Raw genomic sequence first — 26,199 nt, 5'->3', positions numbered from 1 at the left:
TTGCGATTCCAAAAAGTCTCATTTTCACGAAGATATTATCCATCAGGCGTTATAAAGAACCGAACCTTGACTTCATTTAAAAATCGAAAGCAGAAAATTGCATTTTATTCTTTAATTACGCTGAAGTGTTCCTTAAATACAACAAAAACTAATTAATTTGTTAAAATCAGATCATGTTCGTTTGTGATATTTTTATATCAATCCCCTTGAATCGCTGAGTCATTGCCGTGGCCCACTGTATTTACTACAGTTTTAATCGTTTACTCGCTTTAGAATTTGTTTGCTAGTAAATATCGAATTTTCGATTCTCAAATACCCGATTATGATAGTCTGTTAATTTCCTAATGTCATTTCACAGGCAAAATAAAGGTCTGCAAAATTGAGCGTTAATTTATGGCTGATTTTTGGGCTCTCTTTCAAAAGACTGATATATGTTTGTTGTTATATATATATATATATATATATATATATATATATATATATATATATACCTGTTTCATATACCTGTTCATTTGATGTATATATATATATATATATATATATATATATATATGTACAGTTCACATGTACAGTTTATCAATTTCAGAACAATTGTTGAAAGCTTCTTTATTGTGTAAAAAGACATGGCGAAACAGTAATTGTTGAAAAATTCAAATGAACAGGTTTAGTAAACTTAAACTTCGTTTTCATATACATTCGGAATACCAAATTGCACTGACGTAGACTTGGTGATAGTAACATTCGTCGTATCTTCAAACCTTTAAAAAAATAACTAACACGCTGTTGCAGCAAGAATTGATTTTAGCCGGCATTTTTTAATGCTCATATAGCGTGGTCGTATCTGTCTTTCCAGATGAAGACCCTATCAAGTCTTCCAAGTTTCCTAAGCCAATGTTTTCTCACGTAGTTTTTTTCTAAATACTAAAACTGTCAAAAGGAATTGTTCAAGTTGATACAAATTTGAAGTTTCAACAGCTTTGAGAGAAAAACTGAACAAAGTTATTGTCTTGGTTTGCATTTTTTTAAAAAATATATATCATAAATCCGATTTTATCTGAAAACGATGTTTAAGACAACAAAAACTAGTTATTTTGTTAAAATCATATCATGTTCGGTTGTGATATTTTCATATCAAGTCCCTTGAATTGCTGAGTCATGGCCGTGGCCCACTTTACTTACTACACTTTTATTCGTTTACTCGCTTTAGAATTTGGTTGCTAGAAAATATCGAAATTTCGGTTCTCAAATACCCGATTTTGATAGTCTGTTAATTTCCTGATGTCATTTCACAGTCAAAATAAAGGTCTGCAACACGAGCGTTAATTTATGGCTTGTTTTTGGGCTCTCTTTCAAAAGACTGACTTACGTTTGTTGTTTTATATATATATATATATATATATATATATATATATATATATATATATATATATATATATTGTGTAAAAAGACATGTGGAAACAGTAATTGTTGAAAAATTCAAATGAACAGCTTTAGTAAACTTAAACTTCGTTTTCATATACATTCGGAATACCAAATTGCGCTGAAACAATTTTCAGTCTGCTTAAGAAAACTGCGTTGTGAGGAAAGTTCAAGTTATTGAGGAAGAGTAGTTAGAAGGTGAAATAGAAGTGATTTTAGGGAAAGAGTCCATTTGCCCAGATGTATTCCATCTCACAAGATACCTTCTTCTTATTCCCCCTGACCAGATTGGGTAACACTAAGCCGACGCCAATAAACAACCTCCGTAAAATTCTATAGTGAAACCGATAAATGCGGTAAATATAGGCCAAAAATTATTTGTAGAATTATGGCTTCAAAAACGGACAATTATTTGACGTATTTTTTTTCGTTTTTTTTGTTTTTTTTACTTAATAAGTATGGATGGGTAATCATAATTATGCTGTGAATATGATCTGATATGTGGTTGGGGTTATATTTTATATTGAAGCCAGATGCCGCTGAAGCATAGCCGTGATGATTATTTGTTTTTTTTTGTACAATATATTATCTCTCTCTGGTATAATTATGCTACGTCATCTTATATTTCTTATAATTTTAACTAAAGGGTAAACTGTTTGGTATATTTTGACACATTTGGAATTTGGGCATTGGGCATTTTGAAACAAAAGTTGCCAACTAATTTAGTCTTATGACTTTGTATATTTATTTTAGATTTTTCTGGCGTTTATGTCAGCTCTTTTTAGTTGTTTTTTCCAATCAATTTTTCCAATCCCCGCCTTTCTTTTTAGGGGGAATTTTTGGCGCCGTTTGTTAAGGTTATTTTTATTGACATCGGCTTAGAAGGACCTTAACGTTGCTGCTGTCTAGCCGCTCCTCTTGCAGCAGCATTTGCATTTAGCCCACAGTTTTCTGATCGGCTGTTGGAACTGTCGATTGACCGTGATGAAAATAATCGGGTTGATCAGAGAGTAGAGTTGGAAACCCAATTCTCGAGTGTTGTGCATCAAAAATCCAACCGCAGTCCATTCTTTAAGGCCTACATTAAAAATATCAAAAATTTAAGGAATTTGAACTGAATTTTTCCATAACTGTCTCCTTTTCGCCGCTGTTATCGATACCCAGATGTTGCCCCCCCCCCCCTCAAAATTATAGCCCCCTTATGGTATGTTAACCATAATGGAGGTATACGTTACGTTACCGCTAAGCTCGGGCGGGGGTTATAATGGGAAAGACACAAAATCATATCCTACATGAATAATGTATTACTTGATGATATTGTGAGAGATTCTTAAATGATCAAGTTTGATATGCAATTTAAAATGACTAGGGCGGGTCTTGAATTTTCTTCTACAAATCTTTCTCGAACAAATCTTTTTCTAAAATTCTTATCGGACACTTGATAACCAAGACTCTATCTATTGTATCAACGTATATAACCCTAGGAGTCGAAACTTGATACACATTGATATGGAACATAGTAAAAACATGGTTAATCTTGCCAAGATCCTGCCGTATTACATAGCGAGATAACATCAAGATAACGATCTTAATAGATCCTTGCATGAACATTAAGAAACAAGATCTTGGCAACATTAATCATGCGATGGCGAGAAATTCCCGTTTGTAAAAGTTCAAAAGCACCTTTAAATATGATATATCACGAATCCATAAGATTTAGCTAGAATTAAGATTAAGCAAGATTTTTTAATGTTAATATAACGTTTTTACTGCAAAGATCAGCTTGGTTATCAGAATTTTAGTCACTCAGAAGAAAAGAAACAACAAACAATTCGATAGGGAGCACTTAGATTTTTTAAAGATTTTTTTAAGAGTTTAATGACCTCTGAGATCAGACAAAACAAGATTAGGTAAAATGCTTCAAGTTTTGCAAGCGAGTTATCAAGATCTTGATAGACTAGGCAAGGTGTATCAAGTTTCGTTTCACAAGGGAGAGAGTGTAAAAATTCTGGTTTTTATCACCTCTCCATTCGAGTGTAGATTGGGACTCCCAGTAGTAGACGTAACCCCAACAGATGATCCAGGCAATGGTGGTTGCGAAGAAACACTTAGACAGAAGCAGGTTCCTCTTCTCTTTCTCTGACTTCTCTTTCTAGGCGCACAAACACCAAACAACGACCGATAGCGCTAGATCCGAACCTTAACTTTAACTAGCAGTTACGCGGCAAACATTGGCTTCATATAATTCAAATTTATGACTTAATTGTCTACCAAATGAGGAAGTGATAGAGAACTTTCAAAAACTCAAACATCGTTCAAAAGTAATTAATGTATGCATAAAAAACTGCTCTCAACACAAATCACTTAGTAAAGTAATTAATGTCACAATAGAAGGCCGATGATACCAGCCATTGTTAAGACTACAGGACAAGACAAACAACAAAATCAATTAACAACAACAAACATTTTATACATCCAAAACTCAATGTCTTTTTAAAAAAAATAACAAAAAAAGTCGAAATAGCGTCAAGTAAAAACTGAACTAAACCAATTATTTTGTACTCCACTAAAACAAACATGGGACCAGTCCGTCATGAAACTCGGTAACAGGTAGAAAAACAACAAAAACGGCAAAGTTAAAAAAATGTGTATATATTTTTGAACATAAAATAATTCAAAATAAAGAAAGCCACTAGATATCGAGTTCATTCGTATCTCAATATGAAGAAATTGAGACTTTTCATTATCCATTATACGTCGTAGGTCTCTACAGAAACGACAATTACAGACAAAAAAGGAAAATTCAACTATATTATGAGAGAAAACGACGTCAAAGCCATTAAAACCATATCCTATTTCGTAAAAAAAAAAACAAGATATTATCAATTGAGCCTTCCTTGATCACGTCCGAATAACCAAACTTAGAAACAACGGGACAAAAAAGAAGAAAAACAGCAAGCTTGAAAAAAACATTTGCTCTTTTTTGAAAACAATTTGTTTCAAGTCCATAAAAACGTTAGTTATCCACCTGAAAGTTCAATTGATTCTTCAAAGAAAACCATTGAGAAATTTCAAAATTCAAAATTTGTCATACGTCTACAATAGGAACGAAAAATGTAGACAAACTTTTTCCCTGAAAAACCTGTGTTGAAGATGCTAAAACAATAATCAATCAATGTACTAACACCTTAGAAAATGTTCAATAGCGTTTTATTTGGCACGAATAATGTGATATGCGTCTTGTATTTAAAGTGCCTTCGTAAAGGATAAAAATCAAGTACAGCAAAGATTTGTTTAGCCTTGTTTAGCTGTCTCTAAGCCTTGTTTAGCTGTCAACTGAAATCAGTAAATAGGATGCTGCTCATCGCCAGTAAGTGTAAACACAAACAAAAACAAAATGAAACACTCCATAAATTTTGCTGGAAGACGTTGTCGGAGCCGTTAAAAGAATAACCTATTCACTGAAAAAAACTGATGCCCTCATGTATGCCTTCTTTTCAAACACCAATGATGTGCCATCTGACCTTTCAATGTGACAAGAGAAGGCAAAGAGCCTCAAAGATGAGAAAATATTTAAAGGCGGCAAATTTTAATGAAATTTTTAAATATCAAAGCCGAAAAACCAATATACAGAAGGTAAAGCATCAATAAATTTTAAACATTTAGTATGACTATGCGACTTGTTTCGCTAACCTTAATCTAAAACTCGAGCACAATAAGAAACAGTGACAAAGCTCAATAATCCTTTGTTTCTTTGGAAAACAACTGTCTTTAAGAGTAAAATCGACAATATGCACTCGATAAAATGAGCTAGATAAGTTTTTCTGGAGTTCCTTGAGAGGGCATTCGGATGCTTTGACTTCAATTGTTCTGTTCTGCTCTTAAAATTTATACAGCAAAATGTAAAAGGATTTTTTTTTAAGAAAAACACATCAATTGATTACAATTCGAATTAATTTTGGTCAATAAAAACAGCTAGTAGACCAAAACTAGCCTTGCTATTGCTGATCGTGCATTAAGAGCACGTAAGCCAAACTTTATTGATGTGAATAGTTTGACAAAAAAGTCCTTGTATCAGAAAAAATTATGCATTTGGTAATTGACGAGTTAATTTTGCCAGAAACCAGAAGTTTTTAATTCAAGAACACTCTAAAAGGAAACTCATGTAAAAAGTGCTATGCTTTGAGATAAAGAATATTGTGTCGGAAGTTTTGGGTAATTTTATGTGGCAAACTTCAATAAAGTGGAAGAATGAAGCTTAGTTCGTGCCGTTTTTGATGAAAAAGGACTGAAATATGAAAAGTTTAGCAAAAATTTGGCCGAAAGTTTGGATCAAACAATTCAACAAAAATCTTCTATCGTTAAAGCAAAATCAACACCAACAACAATGTCAACTGTACAACATTTTTTTAACAACAATACAACATTTTTTTAAGAAAATTTTAAAAAATGCATAAAAACACGGAAAAAATGAACAAAAAAATCAAATTCATTCAAATGTTCTCAAAACTTTTAACCTCGATAACTTCTTGGAAAAAATAATTTCAAAAAATTTCTGATTTTTTTAAAATCTGCTTTGGATGGGTTTTCTAATGATAACACTCACAACCCTCTACGATAAATATATCGATTGACCAAAAGTGAGTGAACAAAACAAATCCATTTGACTATATAGTTCCTCCCCCACTCAAATGGGTCGGAACAAAAAGAAATGCATTTTTTAACGTGAGCAATTTTCATTAAGAACGAAAAATGAAAAAGAAAACAAAACTGCCTGAAAAAATAAGAAAATAAAATACTTTTAAAAACAGTGTTATCGAAGAAGCCTAGAACAATATGCATTCGACTAAATGAGCTAGATAAGTTTTTCTGGAATTCCTTGAGATTGCAGTCGGATGCTTTGATTTCAATTGTTCTCTTCTGTTCTTAAAACTTATACAGCAAAACGTAAAAGGATTTTTTTAAGAAAAACACATCAATTGATTACAATTCGAATTAATTTTGGTCAGTAAAAACAGCTAGTAGACCAAAACTAGCCTTGCTATTGCTGATCGTGCATTAAGAGCACGTAAGCCAAACTTTATTGATGTGAATAGTTTGACAAAAAAGTCCTTGTATCAGAAAAAATTATGCATTTGGTAATTGACGAGTTAAATTTGCCAGAAACCAGAAGTTTTTAATTCAAGAACACTCTAAAAAGAAACGCATGTAAAAAGTGCTATGCTTTGAGATAAAGAATATTGTGTCGGAAGTTTTGGGTGTTTTTATGTGGCAAACTTCAATAAAGTGGAAGAATGAAGCTTAGTTCGTGCCGTTTTCGATGAAAAAGGACTGAAATATGAAAAGTTTAGCAAAAATTTGGCCGAAAGTTTGGATCAAACAATTCAACAAAAATCTTCTATCGTTAAAGCAAAATCAACACCAACAACAATGTCAACTATACAACATTTTTTTAACAACAATACAACATTTTTTTAAGAAAATTTTAAAAAATGCATAAAAACACGGAAAAAATGAACAAAAAAATCAAATTCATTCAAATGTTCTCAAAACTTTTAACCTCGATAACTTCTTGGAAAAGACAAATTCATAAAATTTCTGATTTTTCAAAAATCTGCTTTGGATGGGTTTTCTTATGATAACACTCACAACCCTCTGCGATAAATATATCGATTGACCAAAAGTGAGTGAACAAATCAAATCCATTTGACTATATAGTTCCTCCCCCACTCAAAAGGGTCGGAACAAAAAGAAATGCATTTTCAAACGTGAGTAATTTTCATTAGGAACGAAAAATGAAAAAAAAAACAAAACTGCCTGAAAAAATAGGAAAATAAAATACTTTTAAAAACAGTGTTATCGAAGCAGCCTAAAACAATAGATAAAGTTTACTACTATCAAATATTTGAAGACACTTTTTTTGAAAACTCCACATTTTCATAATAACTAAACATCAAAACTAAACGACAAAATATCCAATGCATAATTAACAAAACTTACCCAACTTAATGAAAGCGGTAAAACTGCCATATAATTGTAAACGGCAAGAAGTTTAGCCAAAAACAGAAGTCCACAATAGTTTCTCGAAAAAATGGTTGCTATATTAATTAAAATTATTCAATTTTAAATGGTACTCTGAAACAAGATCAACAAATGAGCATAAGAAGACGCATATTTTGCTTTGTTAATAGCAGGTGTCAAAAGTTTCTCAAATATCTATTTCTAATATCTATTTCGAGTTAAAACCCGAACTTTTCTCATGGTTGCGCAGCCCATACTTTTTTTGGAAGCCCATATTTATTGATATGTTTTTCGATCGAATTATACAGTTATTATCGTTTTCGTCATACCTTTTCTGTTTGTTCTGACCCAATTTAGTGTGAGGGGAAGGAATTATATATTGAACTGTTTTTTTTTGTTCAGTCATTTTTCGCCGGTCGATATATTCATCGTACAGGATTGTGCTATCATTAGAAATCTTGTCAACCATAGAATAATTATAAAAAGATTTTGTTTAATTGTTTTGCTATCAACCTTTTTCTAAGGAGTTACGGAGGTTTAAAGTTTTGTGAACGTTAGCCTAACTGCCGTCGTTTTGTTCAATTTTTCCCGTCATTTTTGCTTAAATTTTGATCAATTTTTGCTAAAATATGTCAAATTTAATTTAGACAGTCTATTTGAATTGAAATTTAATGAAAAAAAAGAGTTGGAGACTTGATTGAACTAATTGTTTTAGCAAAATCTTCAGCTATATTTTTGAAAATTAAGCATTTTTTTCTCTTTTTTTTAAATAGAAAAACAGCATCAAATATGCATACCAGGCCAACTTTGTCCATTTTGACTGGTAGTTGAGACATAAAAACAGCTCACACAATCCTGCTTTAAATAGATATTGGCTAATTGTAACTCCGGCTCGTCAGAAAATTTTGCGAAAATAACATTCTTGCCGTCTTTCGCTAATTTAAGTAGATTTTTATAAAAAACGAATTTTTTTTATATATTACAATTTCTCTATGCCAAAAATGGTCTATGCAAAATTTTAAAGCAATTGGGTTTTCAACAGCCCCGAGCAACGATAGCAAGTCCAGTTTGTGACTCATCGTTGAGTTTTGAATAATATTCAGATTCATTTATGGATCTGTCTTTTTGAAATATTTTTGCATTTCTTTCATCCCAATAACGAGAAATTTTTTTTTCGTTTAAAGGTTTAACTAATAAAAGTTCTCTTATGTTCTAATGAGGTCCAATGAAACAATTTTGTGTTCTTGATGTTAATGGTTTTTTATGCCTCCGACAACGTGTTTTCGCAAATTGAAAAAAATCTTGAAATTTGACCCTCTTTTTGTTACCCTATGACTCATTTTGAATAATCCGATGATAACATGGCGTCTCGCGAGGTATTAAAAAACCATCTTATTTCGTCAGTTTATATATAATAATTTTTTGCTATTACAACTCGATAATTATCCAAAATTGATATTTCAATTTTGATGTAAGGACTTTTGCTCAATTTAGCTATTTCGGTAGCATCCAAAACAAGTTTGGGTTTCAAAGGAGACACAGCAAGAGCAAGACCAGTTTCGGTTGTGTTGTGGAATCTGATAGCTCAAAAAATATTTGGATTGTGATGGAGTGCTGTATATTTTTTTTGAAACCTTTTTGCTTTTTTTCTTTTTTTATCTATGTTAGTTACAGAACAGAGTAATTTCAAATCAAACTTCAAAAACTGAAAAATCAAATTTAGGTGCAAACGGAAGTCATTGAATATACATAACTTCTTTACCAAAAAGCACATGTTATTTTGTCTTCAACAACGGTTGCATAAAAATGTTCATGAAATTGTGAATTCTGTCTGTCTGTATAAAGTATTAATATGAGGTCATCACACTTAGTCTAAATACTAACATGTACAATTGGTTTCATGAAAAGATTCAAGTAAGTTTGTTTACCGTTTTTAGTTAGAAGCTTACGGTTGTAATGCCTTACAGTTTTAAAGATTTTGTTTTAGAGAACATAATGATTTAGTGTGATTTTCCACTGCAACCTTTTTTCATCATCATAATCCCATTAAAGAGAGCAATTGCTTTTTTTTAGATTATAGGTTTAATTGCTGTTTTGTCATTTGACTATTGGTATTTTGGCGTTGATACTACGTTTTTAATATTTCTTATATTTTTCTTTATTGACATTCTCTAATTTTTTAGTCTCTTTTTTTCCGTCTTGTCCGATCATCATATTAATGGCACAATATTGACAATTCGCACATCGCGTTATTGGCGTCGAAAAAATAACTTTTTGACAGTTGTCAATTTTTGAGTCTCTCTTTTGCGGTTTTGTCCGACCATCAAATTAATGGCACAATAATGGCAAGTTGAACATCACGTTATTGGCATAGAAATATTAACTTTTTGACATTTTTGAAATTTTGAGTCTCTTTTTTGCGGTCTTATCCGATCATCATATTATTGGCACAATAATGATAAGTTGCACATCACGTTTTTGGCCTCGAAATATTCACTCTTTAATCTTTTTCAATTTTTGCGTCTCTCTCTTGCTGTCTTGTCCGATTATCATATTGATTGCACAACAATGACAAGTTGCACATCGCGTTATTGGCGTCGAAATATTCACTTTTTGGCGCATTTCACTTTTTGAGTCTCTCTTTTGCCGTCTTGTCCCATCATCAAATTAATGGCACAAAAATGGCAAGTTGAACATCACGTTATTGGCATAGAAATATTCACTTTTTGACATTTTTGAAATTTTGAGTCTTTCTTTTGCCGTTTTGTCCAATCATCATATTACTGGCACAACAATGAAAAGTTGCACATCACGTTATTGGCGTCGAAAAAAGCTCAAAGGAGAATATTCAATATTTTCACTGAATAGTTTTTGATCTCATAGTATTCGACACCTTTTCATCGCAAAGTTGTAAGTATTTTTTCGTTTTTTTTGAATTTGTTCTTTTTTGTAGTTGTATGAGATTCTCGATAATGACAGGTCTCAATGTTTTGTTTGACGTTAAAACTGAAATCATTGAAGGGTTCTAGATGATACCTAATTGTCTTCATGACTTAGAGTTTAACAGTTTTCACAACAGGTAAACGTTCTTTTTCTACTTTGGTTTCTAGTTTCGTTTTCAGTCTACTTGTTAATTATTGCCAACATAGACAGATTCTATATATTTTTTGGTGAAAATCAAGTCATTTGGTTTGGTTATTTTATGCTGTTTTTACTCTTTCTCTAAGTTTTTCAGCGTCGTACGAAATGCTTAAATTTTCAATTAATTTTGTTTTTGTCTTGTCTCTTGCACTCCTAATGGTAGTTATCATCGGCCCGCCAGAGATTTTTTGTTTAATTGTTTTTGGTGAGGGCTAAAGCGATTTTTCAAAAAGATAACCCACATATTTTCAAACAATTTTTTTTTTTGAAAATTTCCTTTCCTTTCTCTTCCTCTTTTGGTGGTCAATTAGATCAAAACGTGGTTGAGCGGGGCGAAACAACATTTGCAAATGCAATATACCGAGCCGCCTTCTTTTAGACAAAAATCCTCCCAGGACCTCTTATATTTTCAGTGAAATTGAAATACGGGAAAACCGTTCCACTGTAAGAAACTTTTGAATGATGCTACTCATGCTCTCACAAGGTCAAATTCTTAGTGAGCCAAAAATGACAAAACAAAAAAACGAGATAGCATGGCGTCCTTTTCCTCATTCCATGAATTTGAAATACTGAAAAGCAACCCTCTAGAGTTAGAAGATTGCTTAGAAACGGTCAAGTTTTTTTTGCTCTAAATGACTCTTTTCGCTCATTTTTTGAGAAAATATTTAGCTCTTTTACCCGTTTTTAAAAGAAAGAGCTATATGAAAATCTTTCAATTTTTTTATGAAGCGAAATTATTCGTTTTTGGAGGAAATTCACGTTTCGGTATAACTGCATGTCCCACTTTCTTGCATTCATGTCCAAATTTTGGTGTGTTTTTTATGTTAAAGGCATTGTATTTAAGATACACCATGGTGCCCCTCTCATGCGTTTATCTATGGTGTAGACAAACATGTTAACGTCTGGAAATTCAACATTGGACTTTAGAAACTCTTCATTTAGGGACTCTATAGTAAGCGATTTGAGAAAAAAAAAACAATTTTTTGTTGTTTAATGACCACAAACATTGTGGAGGAGCAAAATCAGAGCAGCATACACATTTGCTATTGGAGAAAATGAATTGTGATTAATTTGGAAACGGAGATTTTTGCGCTTCAAATCCATTTGATGGTCTTTACCATAATACTGATGGAATAGTATTTTTGATATGATATTTTGACGTTTTTCAATTTTTGGGTCTCTTTTGCTGTCTTGTCCGATCATCATATTAATGACACAAAAATGACAATCTGCACATCACGTTATTGGCGTCGGAACAAGGCTCAAATGATTATTTTCACGGAATAGTTTTTGATCTTATAGTATTCGACACCGTTTCCTCGAAAAAACTTTTTGGTTTTTGTTTGGAATTGTTCTTCTTGTAGTTGTATGAGATTCTCGATAATGACAGGTCTCAATTTTTTTGTTTGACGTTAGAAATGAAATCAATGAAGGGTTCTAGATGATAGCTAATTGTCTTCATGACGTAGAGTTTAACAGTTTTCAAAACAGGTAAACGTTTTTTTCTAACTTGGTTTCTTGTTTTTTTGGTTTATGTCTACTTGTTAAATATTACCAACAAAAACAGATCCCATATATTTATTGTTGAAAATCATGTAATTTGGTTTTGTTTTTTATTTGATGCTGTTTTTACTCTTTCCCTAAGCTTTTCAACGTCGTACGAAATGCTTGTATTTTTATTTTATTTTGTTGTTTGTCGTGTCTCCTACACTCCTTAATGGTAGTTATCATCGGCTCTCTAATGAATTTTTGTTTAAATGTTTTTGGTTAGGGCTAAAGCGATTTTTCAAAAGGATAACGCACTTATTTTCCAACAATTAAATTTTGAAAATTTTCTATCTCTTTCTCTTTTGGTGGTCAATTAAATGAAAACGTGGTTGAGCGGGTTGGAGCATTATGTGCAAACGCAGTAAACCAAGCTGCGTTGTTTTGGACAAAAATGCTTCCAGAACCTCCGATATTTTCAGTGAAATTGAAATACGAGAAAGTCGTTCCACTGTAAGAGGTTTTTGAGTGATGCTACTCATGCTCTCACCAAGTCAAATTTTCAGTGAGCCAAAAATGGCAAAGCAAAAATCGAGTTAGCATGGCGTCCTTTTCCCCATTCCATGAGTTTGAAATACTGATAATCAACCCTCTAGAATTAGAAGGTTGCTCAGAAACGGTCAAGTTTTTTTTTGCTATAAATGACTCTTTTCGCTTTTTGTTTAAAGAAATATTTGTCTATTTACCTATTTTTAAAGGAAAGAGCTATAGGAAAATCATTCAATCTCATTTGAAGCAAAACTATTCATTTTTGGAGAAAATTCACGTTTTGGCATCATTGAGTATCCCACTTTCTTGCGTTCGTGTGCAAATTTTGGTGTGTTTTTGATGTTACAGACATTGTAATATTGGATACACCATGGTGCCCCTCTCATGCTTTTATATTTGGTCTGGACATACATGTTTACGTCTGCTGGACATCAACATGGGTCTTCTAAAAGCGTTAATTTAGGTACTATAAAATAAGTTTTTTTAAGGAAAAGAAAAAATTTCCTGTACTTTAATGTCCACAAACACTGTGGAGGAGCAAAATAAGAGCACACATTTGCTCTTAGAGAAAATGAATTATGATCAAATTGGAAGCAACAATTTTGCCGCTTCAAATCCATTTGATGGTTTTTATATTAATTCTGATGGACTCGTATTTTTTATATGTTTTTTTGACGTTTTCCAATTTTTGAGTCTCTGTTTTGCCGTCTTGTCCGATCATCATATTAATGGAACAATAACGACAAGATGCACATCGCGTTAAGGGCGTTGAAGTAGACGAAAGCCAAACGCTCTTTGGTGATTAGACTTCAAAATTATGCTAATTTTTATTGCTATTTTTACTGCATACAGAGTGGCCGTAAGCGGACGACTTGCAAAAACTCTTATAAACCAAGACAGTAACGATGAATGATTTAGACTTTAAACCTAACGTAATTAGCTAATGTTTTCTATCTAGGTTGTTAAAAGAAATTTGCGCGTGTGGTTTAGTGCACCGTGTAACACTTATTTGCGTTTAAATTATTAGAGAAATTGACCAAGACAATATTTTTTATTCTGAATCTACTCAGAAAAAATTGTGTCCTTATTTGTCTGAATACGCTCACTACTTTTTGTAACCAGCTGGATAAAGTTTACAAGTCAGACTATTTTTTTATTTTCTAATATTTTGTTGTTTGAGACGACAGTCGCATCAAAATGAAAAGAAACAAAATTGTTTGTAAAAATCATATAATAAAAAAAAGAAGATCAGCGAAGAGTTGACGGTTTCTGTTGTTTTTTTGTGAAATATGGTTTTTCGATATGATATATTTAATATTTTTTAATTGTGTTGTTTCTGTTAATTTGAAATTTTACCTGTTTTCCAGAGTTTCTTCTCAATCATAGCACTTAGGACTAGGATAGGAACGGGTTTTTTGTTAGACAATTAGGATAAGACATGAAGTCTGCGGCTTTTTAGGCTTCGCTTTTGGTTGTTTAGGGTAGTTTAAGAAGCAAAAAAATCTGCAAAATCTGTTGTAAATCTTGCAAGATCTTGCAAGAAATTATTACAAGGTTCTGCATAATCTTGCATTATCATGAATCGATTAGGAAATTGAGTCATGGACCTATTCATGTCATTTCTTATACTTTTGAGAATTGGGGCAAGTCTAATTTCACAGCAAAAATATGGTGCTTGTGGTCTGTAGTACTGGGACTATTGAAGGGTAGCGTTTTATTCCCATAACAATCTCTTCAAAATAGCGGTTATCATGAAAACGAAGCAAAATAAATTACACATCCCCGTTGAAGTTTCCTTGATTTCATACAAGGATCATATATGAATTCATATTGTCCATACTTGATTTCTTAGTACAATACCTATATGAAACCAAAGAAATCATATATGATTCTTTTATGATTTCTAAGCAATTTTTCCATTTTCTTCTGAAAATAAAGATTTTACAACTTTTCAACGTGCAACATTTTTGTATGATTCTTGTATGATATCCTGGAAATCTTGCATAATTTATTTTTGTATATCAATCTGGAATTTATACAAATCATATATGACCCTGCATGAAATCAATGAAAGTTTTATGATGAGTGACCGGGATAAAGATTTCAGGACAAAAAACAAAATGCCAATATACCCAATGCGACAAAATACGCAAAACTTATCCAATATCTTATCGTAACATTGAAACTGCCAGAATGATTATTTAGCATTTTATTTTTTTATTCCATTATCGGACATGACTTGCGGGCCATAGCCATACCTCAGCGGTCCATGGGACTTGATATGAAACTATCACAACCAAACTTGGAATTAAATTATCATTTTAATCATGAGAAAACATGCTTGTTATACTGAGTGCTAATTTGCACTCGGATTATTGAACGAAAAGATCAGAGGGAATAAATTGGGTATAATGGCATTGGGTATAATGCCATGCAACCGGGATAAGACGAAAACTCATTTTTTGAGTATTCAAAACTCATCACACATGGATTTGGGCACGGGTTACCTTTTCATCCTTGTTCTTGGCTTTGTTAGCTTTGAGAAGCCGCGTGACAACAAAGGAGTAGACGATGATACAGAACGTTGCAGGGATTAGAAACAACAGAAATAAGTCGGCCCAGTACTTCACTCTTGCGCTGCGGTACCAGCCTCCAATACCTGCAAAAAAAACAAAAAATGAAACTGCAATTTTTTTATGACCTCCTGTTGCATTAACTAGAGTTACTACACAGTCAGATTGAGGTCACAGATAACAATGGCCTCTGGTAAGAGCGTCCAAGATCTAAATAGCTTCAGATCATATCAAAAAAGTCTCTGATCAGGTTGATTATTCTAGATTGAAATGACCTCCGATCACAGTTCAAGTTCCAATTTTCTAATTAGAGCAACACAGATAAAAATATTTTTGGATCGAAGCGTCCCAGATCAAAATAGTTTGTGGTTTGGATACCCCAGATTGACATAACCTCTGCTCAGATTTTCCAAGTTTGAAATGACCACAGATCAGAGCTTCCAAGATCAAAATATTCACTCGACAGCTTTTCCCCCATTGAAATGGCCTCGAATCGGAAACAAGAAATCTCTAATCAGATTATCCCAGATCAATATTAATTCTGAACTAAACATCCCAGGTTGACACACTAACTGATCAGATTTTCCCACATCTAAAAAACCTCACATTGGAAACAGATAATCTCTAATCAGAGGCTCCCGGGTCAAAATAATCTCTGCTCATATCCCCCCCCCCCCCAATTGAAATGATATTAGTCCAGAAAACAAGAATCAAGGCAACCCAGATCAAAATTATTCCTGAACAGAAATCAATCTAATCTCCCAGATCTAAAATAAGTTCCGGAAGGGATCTTAGATTAGAGCCTCCAAGAATGTCCATCTATTCAGAGCATGCCATATCAAAAAATATTTGATCAGAGCATCCCAGTGTGACACAATCTCTGATCAGTTTCTGCTATATTACAAAGACCTCTAATCAGGAACAAAAAAAACTAATCAGAGCATCTCAGATCAAGCTAAGTTCCGATCAGAGCATCAAAGATTGACTCAATTTTTCATCAAATTGTGCCACTTTGGAGCAACTTCGTATAAGAAGCAAACGATGTGTAATCATAGAGTCCCAGATCAAAAAGGTTCTTGATCAGAGCATCCCCAATTGACATGATCTATGACCAGATTTTCCCCACATTGAAACGATCTCAGATCTGAGCGTCCAAGAGACAAAGACTAATCAGATATTCACAGTTAAAAGTAACCTCTGATCAGACTTCTCCACATCGCGAATGACATTAAATTGGAAAAAAATTTTGATCAGAGCATCTCAGGTCGAGATTACTTCCGATAAGAGCATCCCAGATTGACATAATCTCTGATCAGGTTCTCCCACATTCAAATGACTTGAAATAAAATAAACTTTAATCAGAGCCTCCCAGATCAAAATAAATTTGGATCCGAATATGTCAGATGGACAAAATTTCGGATCGGTCTCAACCAAACCAAAACGATCAAACATTCAGATAAAAAACATGCAAAAAAACCTCTTATCAGAGTTTTTCCAATCAAAATAATCTCTGACCAGTTTTTCCCCACATTGAGATGACGCCATACTGGAAACGGACAATAGTTTTTGATCCCAACATCCCAGAACATAAAAATGATTTCTGATCTGAGAATCTCAAATTGACATAATCTCTGATCAGATTTTCTGTGTATTGAAACGACCTCAGATCAGAGCGCCAACGATACAAAAAATCTCAAATCAGAGCATCACAGATCAAAATAATTTTTAATCAGAACATCCCAGATTGACATTATTATTGATTAGATTACCCCACATTGAACTAATCTCAGATCAGAGTGCCCAAAAATCTCTAATCAGAGCAATGCAGATGAAAATAAAATCTGATCACAGCATCCCAGATTGAAATAATCTGCTCAGATTTTCCCATATTCAAGTATCCTCTAATTAGTGCGTCTTGATATAAAAAGTTTCTGATCAGAGCTTCCAAGGTCAGAAGAACTCCCGATCAGAGACTCCCAGAGCGATATGGTCTCTATTCAGACTTTCGTACGCTCACAATGGTTTCTGTGTCCCTGTTAATTTCCCAAAAACTTCCTTTAAATGTCCTTTAAGTGACCATTAAATGTCATTCATGTCAGGTTCCGCGGTAAATTTTCCGCCGGGAAATTAGTGAAATTTATCTTAAAAAATACCGGGCAAATTTTATCCTTACTGGGAGAGGGGGGTACTGGCATCGAGTCTTCAGTGCAACCCAGTCACTGAGTGCTCCCAAAACAAGGTCAAGACATTCTCGCTTTCAAAGCTCTCACTGATGAGAATTTCGTACATAAAAAATTCGTGATCAAGTCTTCGTGCGTCGTAAACCTCCAATCACTTTTGTGCGCTCGAAACGGTTCCTGTGTTGGACGTGCACTCTAAGCCATCCATGATCAGAAGGAAAGAGACCAAATGATCTCTTCTCTGGCCCAGACAACTGACCAGACAATTTTAAGAGTCAAGTTCTGCTGAGCTTAAACTTTGTTTTTCAGACACTGCTATAAGTACTATAAGCGAAAGACGTGTGTTAGTATACGGGGGGCCACTTACTTTAAAAGAATGTGATTGGTCAGCTTCTTACCTATAATGGCGACTCATCGCAATCAAATGAAATTTTTGGACCTAAAATTAGGCGGGGGGGGGGGGGGGTTTCTACCGTTCGTGGACCTAAAATTAGGGGGAGCGTTTTTCTACCGTTCGTGGACCAAAAATTGGGGGGGGGGGGTTTCTAGAGTCTGTGAACACCCCCGCTCTCCCTACCCTTATACCAACACACGGATTTATCTTATACTACTGCTGTTCCAGCGCAAATGCCTGCTGGTCGATCAAGGATAGACCAACCAGAGCTAAATAGTCTCTTGAACCGCCTGGATCATGTCAAATAATCAACTAAATACCTATCAAAACATCTTTTGACACGAAAAACTGTTTCCTAAAAACAATATCTTTCAAAGGCTTAATATAACTCATTGGAGACCAAATATCAAGATTCGAGTTGTGCATTTCTTTGGTTGTAATAAACCAGCTTATGGTATATCAAGCTAACAAAGTTGCACTTGACCAGAGCTTTGGTGCAACTGTAGCATTCGTGGCGTCGGTTCTGGAGATAGTAGGTTCGAGTCCTCGTAGCTCAAACTTTTTAGCAGTATGTTGTACACAATCATCTAATTTGGTGCAGTAAATTTAATATACGATGTACTTATTTAATGTTGTACTTAATTTTGAAGGCCGTATCATAAAGTCATTTTAAGTTCAGTATCTACCACTTTTAATTCACACATTATGTCTGTTGCCCAAATTCCCGCCCTGGGAATTATGAGTTCACATTTAGTTTTGACTTCTGAATTGCGAACTGTCAAAACTTTTCATTCTCTTAGTTTTGCACCTCGACTACAGTCGCTCAATTTAACTTACTTCTTGTCAGTTGTATTTTTTATCTGAGTAAAATGGATAAGTGTCAGATAGGGGATTTGCTAAGCAAATCTAAATACAAAACTGTGTTAAGTGCACTCGCCGCAAAAGTACACTCAAATAAAATTCTAATAGTGATTCGCATTGCAAAATCAAGTACAACATTAAATAAGTACATCGTATAATAAATTTATTGCACCGAATAAAATGGTTATGTACAAAATACTCGAGGTGCAAAACTAAGAGAATGAAAATTTATAACCGTTAGCAATTCAGAATTCATAACTAAATGTGAACACATAATTCCCAGGGCGGGAATTTGGGAAACAGACAAAATGTGTGCATTAAAAGTGGTAGATACTGAACTTAAAATGATTTTATGATACAGCCCTCAAAATTAAGTACAACATTAAATAAATACATCGTATAATAAATTTACTGCATCAAATATAATGATTATGTACAACTTTTCTCCCTTTTTAGTGAAAATTAAAACTGCATAAGATGAAGTTTTAATAACAATTTTTTATATATTAATACTTATTCACAGGTTAAATAGTTATCAACAATACATCTACTGTTTACCATAGCTAGTCATAAGTAATAATAAATCGAGTTTTAAACATTCAGAGTTTTGTTTACATATATTCCTCATCAAGTGTTGGCTCATCTGGAAAACTCTGATCTGCTGGCCGAATGCGGGGGTCAGTAGGCGATACCTCTCCTATGACGGGCGAGGGGAATGGATTTGGAATTGGCTCTACTCGAGTCGCAGTGTCCACAATCGTCTGTATCACTGAAGGTTGTACAGATGCCATGTCACCTGCAGGTTGTACAGATGCTTTGTGCAAAGTTCGGTGGTCACGAATTGGTCAACTCACCAGATAAATCTTCATTATCATACCCGTAATATTTCGGGCTCTTTCGTGTCCTTTTTGTTGTACGTGGAAGAACTTGGCGCATTGCTTCTACTGGTACCGAAGCAGAGGGTATAATCAATTCCGTACGTTGGCTTGTTGGGGGAGGTGCAATTATTAATTCAGAAGTATTATGTTGTTGATCGGGATGGATTTCTGGTTGTGATGTGGTCTCTGGCGGTACAAGACTTGCCGGCACTTTTGGCAAACTTATTCGCATTGCGCGAGCAACATTCAATTTGTTCGATGAGACTCCGCTTCCCGTGTCACGTTTACGATGTTTCATCTTTCTATCGCCTTTCTGAATTCGGGTGAATTCTTTTGTATGGCTCAGAATTTTGGCCTCCGTCGGTTTTTCGTGTACACATGGCCCTCTACGGTTTAGATAATCCATCAATTGCTTTTTTCGCTCATCGTGGGTGCCAAATTTGGCGATATCACTCTTGCTGACCGTGCCTTCCAGCTTCCAAGGTTCACGGATCACGGATGTATACTGGTCAGTCTTTTGCACCACAGATCCTGGGGATAACATTTCGTAAAGCCCGTCGAGATTCTTCTTCGAGTGTCTATTGGGATGTTTCTTACGAGCGATGTTGTGTTGCACTGTGTGCTCCTTGAGGGGTATAGGACGATTTGCTTTCAGGACGATTTGTGTGCAGGAAACGTGACTCATTGTCTCCAGCAAGTCGTTCGCGGGAATGAGCGTCCTTTGTGGCCTTCCACATATTGTTTTCAATTTCATCGTCACTACGATTATTCCTCAATGTTCTTCTGGTAACAACTCTTTGGGTGTGACCGTTTCTTCGTCTAAATAATGATTAAAAATTTTTTCATAACTTAAATCAGAAGAATGTGGTTTAGTACTTATGTTGCTAAGCGGAGTTTGATACCCAACTATGTATATGTATATTTGTACCCAACGATGCCGTAGGCATCAATCAATAAATTTTTAGATAATTACTTTCATATTCATGGAGTTCCTCATTCGAATAGATCAATTTCGCTGCCTTATAGGGAACCAAGTAAAAAAATTGTGTACGAAAAATAATATCAATCTAATACCAGCACCAGCAAGTGATAATCGAGCAATAGGTTTAATAGAACGGTTAATTAGTACAATTAAACAACGCTTGGCATGTATAAAAGAAGCAAATAAAAAATTAAGTTCGTTCACCATTAAAGCAGCATTAAAATCAATCATCTACCAGCTCTGCATATGTAAACATAAAACTATTAAGTTTTCGCCACTCGAATCACACTTTGGGCAAAAAGCTAATACTCCGCCTAGCAACATAAGTACTAAACCACATTCACCTGATTTAAGTTAAGAAAAAATTATCAAATCATTATTTAGACGAAGAGACATTCACACCCAATGAATTGTTACCAGAAGAACATTGGGGCAAAATTGTAGTGACGATGAAATTGAAAGGAATATGTGCAAGGCCCCAAAGTACGCTCATTCCCGCGAACGACTTGCAAGAGACAATGAGGCACATTTCCTGCTCACAACGAAAGCACATCGTCCTATACCCCTCAAGTAACACACAGTGCAACTCAACATCGCTCGTAGGAAACATCCCAATAGACGCTCGAAAAAGAACCTCGACGGGCTTTACGAAATGTTATCCCCAGGATCTGTGGTGCAAAAGTCTGACCAGTATACCTCCGTGATTCGTGAACCTGAGAAGCTGGAAGTCACGGTCAGGAATAGTGATATCGACAAATTTGGAACCCGCGATGAGCGAAAAACGCAATTGATGGATTATGTAAATTGTAGAGGGCCATAAGTACACGAAAAATCGACAAAGAATTCACGGGAGTTCAGAAAGGTGATAGAAAGATGAAACATCGTAAACGTAATACGGGAAGCGGAGTTTCACCGAACAAATCGAATATTGCTCGCGCAATGCGAGTGCGAATGCCAAAAGTGCCGGCAAACCTTGTACCGCCCGAGACAACATCACAACTAGAAATCAATCCCGATCAACGAAATAACACTTCTGAAGTAATAATTGCACCGCTCCAAACAAGCCAACGTACGGAATTAATTATACCCTCTACTTCGGCACCAGTGGAAGCAATGCGCTAAGTTCTTCCACGTACAACAAAAAGGATACTTAAGAGCCCAAAAAACTACGGGTATGATAATGAACATTTATCTGTTGAGTTGACCAATTCGTGCCCACCGAGCTTTGTACAACCCCTCATGAAACGCCGTGCAGGTGATGTGGCATCTGTACAACTTTCAGTGATATAGACGATTGTGGACACTGCGACTCGATTAGAGCCAATTCCAAATCCATACCCCTCGCCCGTCATAGGAGAGGATTGCCTACTGACCCCTGCATTCGGCCAGCAGATCAGAGTTTTCCAGATGAGCATAAACTTGATGAGGAGGATATGTAAACAAAATTCTCAATGTTTAAAAATTGATATACTATTACATATGACTGGCTATGATAACTAGTAGATATATAGTTGATAACTATTTAACCGGTGAATAAGTATTAATATATACAATTTTTTTTAAAAATTTCATTTCATGCCATTTTAATTTTCACTAAAAAGGGAGAAATGTTGTTCATAATCATTTTATTTGGTGCAATAAAATTATTATACGATGTACTTATTTAATGTTGTACGTAATTTTGAAGGCCGTATCAAAAAGTCATTTTAAGTTGAGTATCTACCACTTTTAATACACACATTATGTTTGTTGCCCAAATTCCCGCCCTGGGAATCATGTATCACTTTTAGTTATGACTTCTGAATTGCTAACTGTTATAACTTTTCTTTCTCTTAGTTTTGCACCTCGCGTACAGTTGCTCAATTTAACTTATTTCTTGTCAGTCGTATTTACTATCTGAATAAAATAGACAAGTGTCAGATAGGCGATTTGCTAAGCGAATCCAAATACAAAACTGTGCTGAGTGCACTCACCGCAAAAGTACACTAAACAGAAATTTTAATAGGGATTCGCATTGCAAAATGAAAACACAATTGCAAAATCAAAACACAATATTGATTGTGTACGACACAGTAATTGGCCATAGTTAATACCATAATTGGGTTGATACAAGACTATACATCTAGCAATTCAATGTAGTTTCTCAGTTAAATTTTTGTTCAGGGGGTTTAATCCGTGTCAAAAGAGTTAGAACAACACATTACAAATTCGAAATTAGATAATCGAAAAACCGCGCTTAAGGTAAACAAAAGAAAGCATGGTACTGCTGCTTTAATTTTGTTTTTCAATGAAAGGTTTAAAACAATTTTGGGGGCGGTTGTTCTGTTTTGGATAAATATTATTTGGCTTTTAGCTTATTTGTAATGACTTCATTCGCCATATCCATTATGCAATATGAAAAAGTGCAAAAATTTATTCGTTCTCCCTTCAAAAATTAGAAAATTTAAATTTGTTAAAGATTTGTGAGATCTTTTCCTTTTGTGCCGCCATTGCGTTATGCGCCCCCAGATACACAGTTGTTCCATTACATAGTAAAAAATTGTGTAGAAATTTGGCTTCTGGGGGTGCAAATAATATGCTTCTCTAAGTTGGGGTGCACAAACGGAAACAATCCAATTTTTGATTGCCGAGTTGTTCGCGCTATAATTTAGCTAATCAAAACTTTTTTATAAGTCTAAACGTTAAAAGTTTATATCTTAGGTCACGCGAACAAACTCTTGTTGTCATGTTTAATCAGTGTCGAAACAATTAGAACAACACAATACAGATTCGAAATTGGATAATCAAAAAACCGCGCTAAAGGTAAACAAAGGAAAGCACGGTAGTGCTGCTTTAATTTCGTTTTTCAACGGAAGGGTTTAAACAATTTTGGGGGCCGTTGTTATGTTTTGGTTAAATATTATATGCTTTTAGCTTATTTGTAATGATTTCATTCGCAATATCCATGATGAAATATGAAAAAGTGGAAATATTTATTCGTTTTTCCTTCGAAAATTAGGAAATATAAATTTGTTAAAGATTTTTGGGATCTTTTCCGTTTGTGCCCCCAATCCCAGTAAGTTATGCGCCCCCATTTACAGAGCACGTGCCAATACATTGTAAATCATTATGTAAAAATATGGCGTCTGGGGGGTGCAAATAATATGCGCCCACTAAGCTGGGGGGGGGGCACAAACGGAAACAATCCGATTTTTGATTGCCGAGTTGTTCGCGCTATAATTTAGCTGACTACGTTCTAACCATAAGTGAGCAATAAACTTGCGGGTAAATTTTTGAGACAAAATGCAGAGTTATTAAAAGACTCTTCCTCAGATCATGACTTGACAATTGCTCGACCCACTCTTCGTAACTCAAAATTTTTTTCACCGGGCTTAAGTCCAGTGTGTTTTTGTCTAGCAAAAGTCAATCATAAGGTTTTTGGTCGAGCGAAAGACCCAGCTGTTCGTTAAAGCTGAGTTGATTCCATTTCATAGGCTGTTTGTTTCAAACCTGTCTTGTCATACCACTTTAGGGTCGAGAATGGTCTTTTCATAAGTTGAGAGTGAATCTTTTCATAATAATCATTTTCAAACTACATTTTGTGGTAACTATTACAATTTTATGAAATTAGTTTAAAAAATGGTTTTTGAAACCGCTAGCATATCTGTTTAAAAGTACAATTAACTCAATTAACTCAAACTTGAAATACTTTGATTAAGATGGTAATAGGATTCTTAGCAAGATAACATGAAATTTGCAAAGAAGCAAAATCTTTGCATGTGTTTCTAGAACCTGGTTATTCTTCCAAGATCTGATGAGAAAACGTCCAAACTTGACATGAAAATTTAGCTTAGCAGGCTCTTGAGAGATGTCCAATTTTGCCTCGAAAGCAAGATCTTGCATGTTTTTGCAATCATTGAGCATTTATATTGAATTTACAAACCTTCCCACCCACAATCTCCATTTCCATCTCTCAAAACTCCGAACGTGGCCGTGACTGTGAAAACGGGTATGCTGACTGCAGCCCCCATATACACCCATCGGTTCAATATCTGTTTTGCCCTGAATGGGAACACGACCACAATCAGTCGCTCAAAGGCGAGAAAGGAGAGAACGGGTCCGACACTGTACTCGTTCAGAAGTCGTGAACACTCCAAAAAGTAGCAAGACTTTACGAGAAGCAATTCGTTGTATGCGAGTTGGTCCCCTCCGAAAATATTGTTTCGGAACCATATCTTAAATAAAGTAATATAATTTATATTATGAAAAATTCCCCCCCCCCCCCCCCCCCAATTGTATAGCCACACTGTTTACACCCCACACAGAAAAAGAAACAATTTTTGCTACCTGTCGATACTTGTTTTGATAACGGTGTATGTTCGGGTTCGGCATCAAGTTTAAATTGAACGAAATTTTGCTCTCAGTTATGTCCGAGAAAAACATTTCGATAAAAATCTTTCTGGTGACGATAAGAGTCTAATTATTTTTAAAAAAACACGCATTATTCATGTTACGACTGCTCAAGAATATCAATGGAACTTGATCTGCATCGCCTGAATCTGGAGCTTTACGCTGGCCTGGTTCTTCATTGGGTTTTAATTGACTTACAATCTGGTTGAGAAAATTAGTCGCTCAGTTGTATAAATCACTGTAACTTTGTAGTTAAGAACGATTGAAGTTAAGAATATACTTAGTGATAAACTATGTACTCTAAATCTCTTAGCGAAATTTGTACGGCTGGAGTCAATGATAGTATTCCTTTTCTCTTCTTTAAGAAAGCTCAACTAACTTGTGATTTTTCCAATATCAAAGTCGAGCAATATTTGAATGTTAAGGTCTGAAGTTGATGAAGAACAAAAATAATGTCAATTTGAGAGCCAACTACTATTGGTATCAGTTTCCTAAGGTTCTAAATACAATAGTCGTGTAATATTCAAACATTTCAGAAAACCTAAATAATAAGCTAAATATTACTTATACTGTTGGGCTCTGTCTTGTATCATTGTTGTTTTTGTAGAAAATACATGAAGCGCAATTAATGACGTCCTGGTGCAAAGTTTCTGAAAATCTTGCCAATTTCCTATTTCCCATTTGGCAAATTTGATCAGGAATCCCATTGGGAAACTTATCAGGAATGCAGTTGGTAGTAAGTAAAATCGAAAATCGTTTCTCTTACCTTTAGGAAAAACAGAAACTTCAGTATACTAATCGGAGATGGGGCAATAAAATGATCTCGGTGGAAAAATTCTGAGCGTAAAAGTTTCCTTAGAAGGAAATACGGATTTAAACGGGATTTTCTACCCACCTAACTATACCTAACTCCCTCCCTCCCGCACGCCATAAGACCCTCCCGCCCTTGTATTTTTTTTAATGTGTAAATTTAAATGCTTCATTTAAAATTTTTTACTCATATCATTTTATTTTATTAAAATTGGTTAATAAGTTTCCGTTTTGACCAATTTCCTAAAGTTGTAATTGCTTTAGCTTGATATTCCATATCATGATCTCAGAGGGCTCTTGCTGTTGTTTGTTATTGCTGTCATTTTAACACATCTGTTTCATATTTTTTTATTGTTTGAGCATATCATACCTCAAATATTCTTTTTATTGAATTGCAAACCGTATGGTAAGGATATATAGGTGGGGCGGTGCAAAACGGCCTGTGGAGGGGGAGAATTAACAGAAACGAGCTTAAATTACTTGTTAATTTAAATGACCATAAAAAGAACTCAGTAAC

General features: G+C 34.5%; 1 protein-coding gene across 1 annotated transcript in view; it reads right to left on the bottom strand.

Moving 5' to 3' along the window:
- Window positions 1–1,448: 1,448 nt before the first annotated feature.
- LOC142349032 (uncharacterized) overlaps window positions 1,449–26,199 on the bottom strand; it is a 25,340-nt gene continuing 589 nt past the window's right edge. The window contains exons 2-6 of the mRNA XM_075400443.1: window positions 24,406–24,697; window positions 15,123–15,274; window positions 3,442–3,571; window positions 2,308–2,497; window positions 1,449–1,717 (exon numbers count right to left, since the gene is read on the bottom strand). Of these exons, the coding sequence (XP_075256558.1) occupies window positions 2,325–2,497; window positions 3,442–3,571; window positions 15,123–15,274; window positions 24,406–24,697 (747 nt within the window). The 3' untranslated portion in view covers window positions 1,449–1,717; window positions 2,308–2,324. The remainder of the gene's footprint in view (window positions 1,718–2,307; window positions 2,498–3,441; window positions 3,572–15,122; window positions 15,275–24,405; window positions 24,698–26,199) is intronic.

The sequence above is a fragment of the Convolutriloba macropyga genome, chromosome 11, assembly GCF_964194025.1.
Source record: "Convolutriloba macropyga chromosome 11, txConMacr16.3, whole genome shotgun sequence".
Lineage (NCBI taxonomy): Eukaryota > Metazoa > Xenacoelomorpha > Acoela > Convolutidae > Convolutriloba > Convolutriloba macropyga.
The sequence above is the reverse complement of the archived record's forward strand: the minus strand, read 5'-3'. Positions and strand labels throughout refer to the sequence as shown.